Below are 10,183 nucleotides of genomic sequence, written 5' to 3'. Positions count from 1 at the left end.
TGTACAAGACGACAACAACAATATTTTAAATTATATAATATACTTCAATATTTCTATTCATGTATTTTAAGATCAATATTTTCATTTTTATGTGCTTTTAAGTATAGATTTACTGATATATGATTTCCGTTTTATATCAATTATATGTCAGTGCTAGAAATCAAAATTATTTTTGATATGTTAATGTTAATATCAATATATATTACAGCATATGTTTAATTAATAATATAATGATCAAGACAATATAATATTTGTTTAAGTGAATAATTACGTACCACGAAATCATTAATTATTTTCTACAATCAGTACGTGCAAGTTTACTACATTAAAATTTCTGTAACCAATTACAATTTTTTGTGTGTTACTTCATCGTTGTGGTATATATTACAGTAAAGTATGATATTGCTGTAGTTATAAGCTAAAAAAGTATTTTAATCTTCATATCGGAATCATAAAGTTTTGATCGTTACAAACAATGTTATATGACATTATTGTCTTTTAAATATATATTAAATATAATATATCCTTTCCCTAGGAAAAAGAAGATAAGATAAATTGTTTCCTAGACAATTAGTTCGTTACAAAGTATTTATTACCGTAGAAAATTCCTCTAGAGATGTTACATAAATACGACCAATTATTAGCGTGTGAGTTTTCAAAGAATTTTGCATCACAAATAGAAGCAATTTTTGTATTGATAATGGGGCTAAATACCACATTGTATTATACCTAAAAATTAAAAAGTATTGCATTTAGCGTTATTTTTACTTATATTTTTACTTTTATATTTATACATTTAAATGACAAACGTTCAATTTTCCACATTTTTTAAATAAATATATAAATGTATATAACGAATTTATAAATGTATATAGTATACATATTCAAATAAGAAACAATTTTTAACAAATTTTAGATCAATAAATATAAATCGAATGAAATAAAGCATCCTATTTTTTATCCAAACGGATGTGATGCTTGATATTTATATGTACACATGCGCTATGAATATTTTATTCAATTACAATGATATTTTTCAATTCTATAAATTACGCGTCAATTCAGTTTGTCACACTTAAAAAAAAGTAAACATTAACTAAATTTGGAAATAACAAATTACATTAATCGTCAATTAAATAATGATGCTAATAAACATCTTAAAATACTGCATAAAACTTATTTTGAAAAATATCATTTCAATGGGAGTCCGGAATTAGATTCTTCCCATATTCTACCGAAGTCTTACTAATTCGATTATTGAGGCACGTAGAGATATATTTGTCGCAATAACTAGTGAGAGAAAGTTATTTTTCAAGAATAAGTGTATAAACAATTACAAATGAAATTTAGATTGATGAGAATAAATCAAATTTAGAATTAAATAAAAGAAAGAATTCTGTTTTCGGACAAAGCGAATTTTGATGTTTATAGAAATATGTATATGTATATATTTACAAATTTATATTCAAATATTATCAGTTACAAAGATTAAACACACATATACGCACACAGTCATCTACTGATGTTTCATATATATATTGTATGTGTACACGCACACAAAACACACACACACGCGCGCGGAGAGGGCTGCTATTTGCCTAAAATCCGAATCAGACTAGAGATTGAGATTGGATTAGAATTTAACCAAGCAGAAGAAAGTAAACCAATATCAACTTTAGTGAATTTTGATTTGATTGTCAAATTCGAATGCAATCTCAATCTCAATCTTTAGTCTCTTATGTGCTTAACGCTGGATGCAATACTGTCATGTGTATAACGTGCTGTGTGCAATATCATCGTGTGTGCAATGCGCTGTAATAGTATTTAACATATTCAATAATCACGCTCTGAAGCGAATCCTCAATTTCTGTATCCTTTTGACACAGAATGATGGATCCATTATAATAATTAAGCAGAAACAATTGTTCTTTTCTTATAACTTAATGTTTAATTTTATAAATATTTTAAGAAAATAATAGTTTAGGAATTGCTAAAAAATATCATACGAGATACATGGACATTGAATTTACCGAAAAAATGAGTTTGTTTTGGCCACTGGTCAACAAAAATTTGAATCTTTATAATACTTACGCAGCATTAAATATTTCTGCGCTATGATCAGTAAGAGATTGTCCAATAAAATTAGGTACAAGAAGAAACAGAAAATGGGCTAATACTATACCAATGCACATTATTATTTCAGAAACCTCATTTGATACTGTTAATACAATAAGCAGCTATAAAAATATATTGTATTACTATTCATATTTTAATTTTTAATGTATAAATTAATAACTACAATAATTCAATTCAATTAAAACGCAAAAAATACGTTACTTACTCGAAAAAGATTGCAACTTAAAGATATAACGCTGATTATTACTACAGCAAAATACCATTTGTTCATAATATTCATAAAAAATGTAGAAAACCTTTAATAGCGAAGAAAAATCTAATTCATACTTTTGAGTCATATACAAGAGCATAAAAAATGTTCTTTTAAAATTAAGATTAATGTGCATCATGGAATAATAGATAATCGTTAAAAGAATAAGTTATATGAAAACTAACTCAATAGATTTTCTATGAATGTGAACAGCACGATTAATTCTCTGATACATCACTCGTGTTTTCTGATAAGCAGGGATTTGAAGTGTATGTTTAGTCACTGTATTTTCAATTACATTACTGCAAAATATTTATATATAATCAACAATTTAAGATAGATATTTTCTTTTTAAAGATACGAAAAATCTTTTTTAGAGATATTGCCTGTATTAAGGCAATATTAAAAGATACAAACTTACCTAGCAATTTTAAAAGTAGCGCAACAATGCCTGACAAACGCTAATGATAACGTTCCTGTTGCAAGTAATGTAAGCATTCCAATTAATATTATTATAACTTCATGTATTAAATAAATATAAAAATACTGTTTCTCGTCAATAAAAAGTTCGAAGTCCATCTTTATTTTACGTGGTCGAGATATATTCATCGGTATGACAGCGTCAAGAATAACTGGTATCAATTCGACAATTATAATAAAAAATGCACTAAGTGCGATGAAAACTGAAAATGTAAATAACAAAATAATATATAACTTTATTTAGTGATTATAAATAAATAATTTCAATTGGAGTAGTATATATTAAAAATTATATGTATATATATATATATATATATATATATATATATATAAAATTTAGATTATAATTACTTACAACCTAAAATTAATGACAGAAGACGATTTTCAATAGCATACTTCTCCAATATTCTAATTTCGTTATTATCTTTGATAGAATTCCAGTCCACTTTTATTTGTTTCAACAAATATTTAATCTATCATAAAACAATTATTGCTTTCAAAATTCCTTTTACTTACAAGAATTAAAATTTTCGGATGTAAAAAGCTTCTGCTTCAAAAAGCTTCAAAAAGAAAATTGGAAGTAATACTTACTTCTTTAGAATTAAAATAATAAGAATTATAATTTACAACATATAACATGGTAATAAAAATATATGAAAGTTCTTTGAAAATAAATTCCAAGTTGCATGTCGTTGTCAAAAAAGTTGTAAACTGCAACACATAAATATAAAAATATATCGTATTTACGTAATAAAAAATCACATAAAAAATGGTTGTGTGTAAGAAGAAAAGGATCGAGAAATACTTGGAACAAAAGAATGAAACAATATGCGCCAAGGAAGAACACTGATTGCACTTGCATAACAATCGATGTTTGATAAGGCCACAAACCAATCGCTGTCAGCATTATCCGATAAATGTTGTAATAACGTTCACCGGAAAAGACCATTTATTCGTTGCCGATAGAATAGACGCAATACGTTTGTGAAAAGAAATGTGGATAATGTGATGTCACCAAGCATACTGAATATTTTTTTATTTTTCGCAAAATATCTCTTGGAAACCAAAAGTTATGGCATAGCATGTAATTTAATAATTTTCTATAATTAAGATTTAAGAACGCGGTAAGAACAACAATTCTATGTTTCCATCAATAGCATTTAGAATAATCATATGCTACATTAAAAATTATTATTTGGCGGCAATTGCCAGTATTATAAGAAAATGTATATTTTATTCGGTTCTTATAGTTGGTATAATTTAGACCGGCGCAGTTCAGTATAAATTGGCGTAGTTCACAGTGCAACAAACTCCAGTTGATAAAAAAATATTATCTTAAATTGCTTGAATATACCTTATAGTGCAAGACATTAGATATCTAGCTACTCGAGGGCAATCTTCTCTTATGAATGATGTATTACATGCATATATTTTAATAATTTTTTCGAAAGTTTGTATTGTTTACTAAGGTTCAAACATTCGGCAACGATGAGATACGTGTGAAGGATCATTGCGCGTGAATTAATCGAGTGTTTGTTAAAGTGAAGTATAGCAGTTCGGTAGGGATGCGGCATGTACTCAATATAAATAAAGCGCACAGTGGTTTTTCGCACGCGCCTTCCTCTATCATGAATTCAATTATCAGAATCCTTTCAATTATCTATACATTACTTGGATCATAAAAGGCAACTAAAATTTGAAAATATACTTATAATTAAATATATTTCCAAATTTTTATCATAAATATATATATAAGTATATATCTGTATACAAAAAGGAGATTCATCAATCATCAATCATTTTTAGTTAAGCATATTTAATATGTTGAAAATGTTTGTGAACATATTTATGCAATGAGATATTTATATATATTGATTTATATATATGAGATATTTTAATAAATTTTATTTGTTGATTCAGTGATCTCTTAAATAAATTATATCAATGCTTATTACTGCTTTATGATTTCCGTTTATATGTATTATATGTCGGTGCTAGAAATTAAAATTATTTTTGACATGTTAATACTAATATTAGTATATGATACAGTCTATATATAATTTTATAAATTAATATAATGATTATATGATAATATGATTAAGTAAATAATTACATACCCAGAAATCTTTAATTATCTTTTGTAATCAATATGTGCAAGTATTACAACATCAAAATTTCTATAACTAATTAAAATTTTTTGTGTATTACTTTATTGTGTGGTATATATAATATGAAGTTTATGATTTATTTAAATAAATAATTACGTACCTAGGAATTCGGCATAGTCTTCTGTTATTAGTACAAATATCACTACATGCAAAGTTCTATAATCATTTAAAATATTTGTTTTGTATTATTTCATCGTTGTGGTATATATTACAGTAAAGTATGATATTGCTGTAGTTATAAGCTAAAAAAGTGTTTTAATTTCTTAATCTTTACATTACAATCATTCGATTTGAGTATTATAAATAATGTTATGCATCATATATTGTCTTTTTAAATATAGATATTAAATATAATTTTAAAAAATTAAACAACTTTTTTCTAGATAATTAATTTACTATAAGATATTTCCTAGATGATTAATTTACTATAAGATATTTATTACTGTAGAAAATCCTTGTAAAGATGATACATAAACACGACCAATTGTTAGATTGTGAGATTTCAGAGAATTTTGCATCACAAATAAAAGCAATCTTTGTATTGATAAAGGAGCTATATACCATAATGTGTTATACCTAAAAATAAAAAAATTAGGAATGCACCATAAAATTATCGGATACCGGATATCGAATTTTCAGATGTCGGATATCCGGTAGAGCAATTATCCAACAAAATACTGAATATTTTCTAGGATATCCGGTCGGATATCTGGAACAAGGATTCCAAAAAAAATGCAAAAGAGAAATAGCAATAATAATTTTCTTTATCTTCCCAACATGATAAAAAGAAAAAGAGGGAAGATGAACTGTGTAAGAAATTCAGCTTAAAAAGAATAAAGTTCTGCATTAATGACGCAAACTTTCAATATAAAATTTTAACCAGATATACGTTACCGGATACCAATGATATTAGTATCTATCCGACTGGATAGTAAAAAACGCCGGATAATATTATATCAGATACCAGATATTTTCTGGATATTCTTTTCCGGCGAATTCTTAAAAAAAATGTTAGATTTAACATTACGTATTTAAGTTATTTTTGTTTATGTTTGCGCATTTAAATTATACGTCTACTTCTTATTTGTTTTCAAAATATAATGAATGTATAATGAATTTATAAGTATTTAGAGATACAAATACGAAAAAATTTTAAATAAAATTTAGACCAATAAGAATATATCCAATAAAAGAAAAAAAATTCTATTTTCGATCAAAGCGTACATGGTGCTTTATATTTACTTGCAGATGATATGAATACCTATTCTATGCAATTTTATAAATATATTTTTTACTTCTATAAACTATGTGCCAATCTGATTAATCGGATTCAAAACACAATCATTAACTGAAGTAGGAAATAACTTCACAAATTACATTAATCGTTAATTTAATAATGATGCTAATAAATATCTTGAAGCACTGTAAAGAATTTATTATGAAAAATATGTATTGTATATGTACATAGTATATGTATTATACGTTATATATGACAGCATACAAGTGCTCTTGCAGATAAACATACAAATGAATCTCATAAAAGAGATTTTTTAAATGCTTCTAACCCAGCAACTAACAATAAAAATGTTTTGCTCAGTGAGATTTTTTATCAGAAATGGAAAAATCACAACAATCACAAATTCAATCAAATTGACAAATGTTCTTCATATAAATCGTGGAGGATCTTTTGCATAAGAAAAGCATCAAGACCTACTTTCACGGAAAATAAGATTTTTTTCTTTCATTATGAAATAATTTTTATATGAAATAATTTTTGTGATCAAATATTTATGTAAACATTATTCTAGGATAACAATGATTCTTTAAACATTATTAATCTCATATGCAATATTATAATCTATTGTAATCTAAATAATTATTTAACACATTCAATATCCACACAATGAAGTGAATTCCTGGAGCAACGTTTCTATTTTCGATTTCTATCCTTCCGATTTTATATAATGGAAATATTATAATTGTTACCAAATAAAAACATTTATTCTTTCCTTATAATTTAATTTTAAAATTTACGATTATTTTCGAAGATATAATAGTTTGGAAATTGAAAAATATCATAAAATATATGGATACTCTGAATTTGTCGAAGAAATTAATTTATCTCCTTCATATATCATTGAATTTAAGTCTTCATATGATACTTACGCGGCATTAAATATTTCCGCGCAGTGATCAATAACTAATTGACCAATAAAATTAGGTGCAAATATAAATAGAAAATGGGCTACTACCATACCGAAGCATATTGTTATTTCAGAAATCTCATTTGACACAGTTAATGCATTAAACAACTGTAAGAATATATTATATTACCATCTATATATTTCAAGATCATATAAGATACGGATATAAAAATTGAATTAAATATAAGATGAAAAAAATGTATTACATGTACATAAGTGAAATACTTACTCGAAAAAGATTGCAACTTAAAGATATTACACTTATTACCACTATAGCGAAATGCCATTTACTCATAATATTTACAAAGAATGTGGAAAATCTTTAATAACAAAGAAAAATATAATTCATACCTTTACGTCAAATATACATATAAAGACATTAAAAATGTGCTTTTTTCAGATTAATGTGCGACATTAATAATAAGAAATAATACATAAAAAAATTAAATAAAATAAAGACTAACTGAATAGACTTCCTATGAATGTGAACAGCACGAATAATTTTCTTATACATCACATGTGTTTTCCGATAAGCAGATATGTGAAGTGTACGTTTAGTCACTGTATTTTCGATAATATTACTGCAAACAATTTGAATATAAACAATTCAAGATAGATTAAGTTTTGCGCAAAATTAAAAGATACGCTTACCTAGCAATTTTAAAAGTTGCGCAACAATGACTGAGAAATGCCAGTGATAATGTTCCAGTTGCAAGTATCGTAAACATTCCAATTATCATTAATATGACTTCATGTATTAAATAAATATAAAAATATTGTTCCTCATCAATAAAGAATTCAAAATCCATTTTTATTTTACGTAGCCGAGATTTGTTCATCGGTGTGATAGCGTCAAGTACAACTGGTGTCAATTCAATAGTTATAATAAGAAATATAGCAAATGCAATAATAACTGAAAATGTTAAAAATAGAAATATCATACAACTTTATTTAATTATCATAAGTAAACAATTTTAAACAAAGAGGTATATATTGAAAATTATATTTTATATATATATATATATATAAAATTTGTTTTATAATTTACTTACAACTTAAAATTAATGATATGAGGCGATTTTCAATAGCATATTTCTCTAATATTCTAATTTCACTATTATTTTCAATTGAATTCCAGTCCAATTTTATTTGTTTCAACAAATATTTCACCTATCATTTAAACAATTATTGCTTCCTAAATTCCTCTTGTAAGAATCAAAAACGTAAAGGTAAAAAGACTTCGCCATAAAAATAATATTGCAAGCATAATATATATTATATATATTTATATATATTACTTACTTCTTTAGAATTAAAATAATAAGAATGATAATTTACAATATATAACATAGTAATAAAAATATATGAAAGTTCTTTAAAAATAAATTCCAAGTTGCATGTCGTTGTTAAAAAGGTCGTAAACTGCAATATATACATGTGACAACAATATATCAAATTTATGTAATAAGGAATCACCAAAGAAAACATTGTATAAAAAAAAAGAATCGAAATACCTGGAATAAAAGAATAAAACAATATGCGCTAAGGAAGAACACTGATAGCATTTGCGTAATAATCGGCGTTTGATAAGGCCATAAACCAATCGCTGTCAACATAATTCGATAAATGTTATAATAACGTTCACCAGAGAAAACCATCTTACTTAACAGAATAAGTTTGGAATGAAAATATCGCGGATATATTCTGAATAATATCGTATCACGAAGTATACTAAACACTTTTTTATTTTCCATAAAACATCTCTTGTAGGCAAAAAAAATATGTAGCACGACGATATAATTTAGTAATTTTCTATAATTGCGCAGTGAGAACAAAAAGTGCTATAATTCCATCAATAGTCGTTTTCAATGTAGCATATCATTTGAAGTAATGATACATTACATTATATAAAATTATTTTGCGACAGTTGTCAGTGTTATAAGAAAATATACATTTTATTTTGTTCTTATAGTTTTGACCGGCGCAGTTCGAACTTGTAACTTGTTAGTGCGAGAGCGTTCACAGTGTGAAAAAACTCTAGCGGACAAACAAATTCTATATTAAAACAATTGAAGATACCTTAGTGAAAAACATTAGATGTTTAGCATTTCAAAAGCAATATTCTATTTTCATAACGCGTTACATGTATTATACGCGTGTATTTTATTGGTTTTTTTTTTACAAAAGAAAGTTGGTATTGTTTATTATTATAGGATTCAAATATAATCGAGGTACATCGCCATAAGATATCTCAATGCGCAAGTGAATTGAATGCTTGCTGAAGTGATAACAATATTTTGACTGGCATGCGACTTACTTATAAACAAAATTTGAAGTTTTCCGCACTGAAGTTTTTCGTATGCGCCCCGCGATCGTGCCACACGTTCAAATTCTATTGATTACTTTACTTTACGCAATATAAAAAAATGTTCTAATGTAAGACATACTGTACATCTGCTTTAAAATATCACTGTTTATTATAACAGTGATTTCAGTAAATATATAATTTTAATGTAAAAAATAATGTGTATTATTTCATTATTATTTTGTAAATTATCTTCAAAATCTTTAAAATATAAGTCTCTTGTGAATTAATTTTAAGAAATTTCTAATATTAATATTTTTAAATGTAACATAGAATGGAAGTAAAATTGCACAGAAAGAAGTTATACGCACAAGTAAAATATTTATTAAATTTAAAATTAAAAATTAGCGTTTCATAAGATAATTCCATTCCTAGGGCTTTACGAAATCGCCATAACAGAAAGTTTAATAAAATGATGCTTGACATGCAGTAAACAATTACAATACCTTAAATACAATACCTTAAATATACATATATAAATATATATATATATATATATATATATATATATATATATACATACATACATAAGCAATAATATTTTTTGTAATTACGTATTTCGTCATTTTCAGTGTATACA

General features: G+C 25.4%; 3 protein-coding genes across 14 annotated transcripts in view; 1 reads left to right on the top strand and 2 right to left on the bottom strand.

Moving 5' to 3' along the window:
- Nucleotides 1–10,183, top strand: part of LOC105150032 (uncharacterized) — a 211,953-nt gene that overhangs the window by 48,256 nt on the left and 153,514 nt on the right. The gene's annotated exons all lie outside the window — the stretch shown is intronic.
- Nucleotides 41–3,920, bottom strand: LOC147910225 (uncharacterized). 3 transcript variants are annotated; one of them, XR_015544464.1, is made up of 10 exons: nucleotides 3,672–3,920; nucleotides 3,458–3,577; nucleotides 3,222–3,339; nucleotides 2,808–3,069; nucleotides 2,572–2,688; nucleotides 2,342–2,432; nucleotides 2,092–2,237; nucleotides 597–729; nucleotides 276–418; nucleotides 41–153 (listed from the first exon to the last, which is right to left on the bottom strand). XR_015544464.1 is itself a non-coding variant. In XM_087404305.1 (9 exons), the coding sequence occupies exons 1-9, from the start codon at nucleotides 3,813–3,815 to the stop codon at nucleotides 362–364; spliced, it is 1,188 nt and encodes a 395-aa protein (XP_087260431.1). In that variant the 5' UTR covers nucleotides 3,816–3,920; the 3' UTR covers nucleotides 79–361. The 3 variants fall into 3 exon arrangements, 1 of the variants encoding a protein (XP_087260431.1); XR_015544465.1 differs by having other exon boundaries at nucleotides 3,225–3,339; XM_087404305.1 differs by having other exon boundaries at nucleotides 79–418.
- LOC147910224 (uncharacterized) lies at nucleotides 4,666–10,052 on the bottom strand. Of its 4 annotated transcripts, XM_087404220.1 has the most exons (11): nucleotides 8,753–10,052; nucleotides 8,541–8,660; nucleotides 8,291–8,408; nucleotides 7,890–8,151; nucleotides 7,703–7,819; nucleotides 7,468–7,558; nucleotides 7,201–7,346; nucleotides 5,478–5,610; nucleotides 5,135–5,190; nucleotides 4,984–5,049; nucleotides 4,666–4,860 (listed from the first exon to the last, which is right to left on the bottom strand). In XM_087404220.1, the coding sequence occupies exons 1-10, from the start codon at nucleotides 8,990–8,992 to the stop codon at nucleotides 4,998–5,000; spliced, it is 1,335 nt and encodes a 444-aa protein (XP_087260346.1). In that variant the 5' UTR covers nucleotides 8,993–10,052; the 3' UTR covers nucleotides 4,666–4,860; nucleotides 4,984–4,997. The 4 variants fall into 4 exon arrangements, 3 of the variants coding, with proteins under 3 accessions (XP_087260346.1, XP_087260348.1, XP_087260347.1); XR_015544455.1 differs by lacking the exon at nucleotides 4,666–4,860 and having other exon boundaries at nucleotides 5,032–5,049; nucleotides 5,461–5,610; XM_087404222.1 differs by lacking the exons at nucleotides 4,666–4,860; nucleotides 4,984–5,049; nucleotides 5,135–5,190 and adding an exon at nucleotides 5,209–5,276 and having other exon boundaries at nucleotides 5,461–5,610.

Source organism: Acromyrmex echinatior, chromosome 3, assembly GCF_024713525.1.
Source record: "Acromyrmex echinatior isolate Ae372 chromosome 3, ASM2471352v2, whole genome shotgun sequence".
In the NCBI taxonomy this organism is placed as follows: Eukaryota; Metazoa; Arthropoda; class Insecta; order Hymenoptera; family Formicidae; genus Acromyrmex; species Acromyrmex echinatior.
The sequence above is the reverse complement of the archived record's forward strand: the minus strand, read 5'-3'. Positions and strand labels throughout refer to the sequence as shown.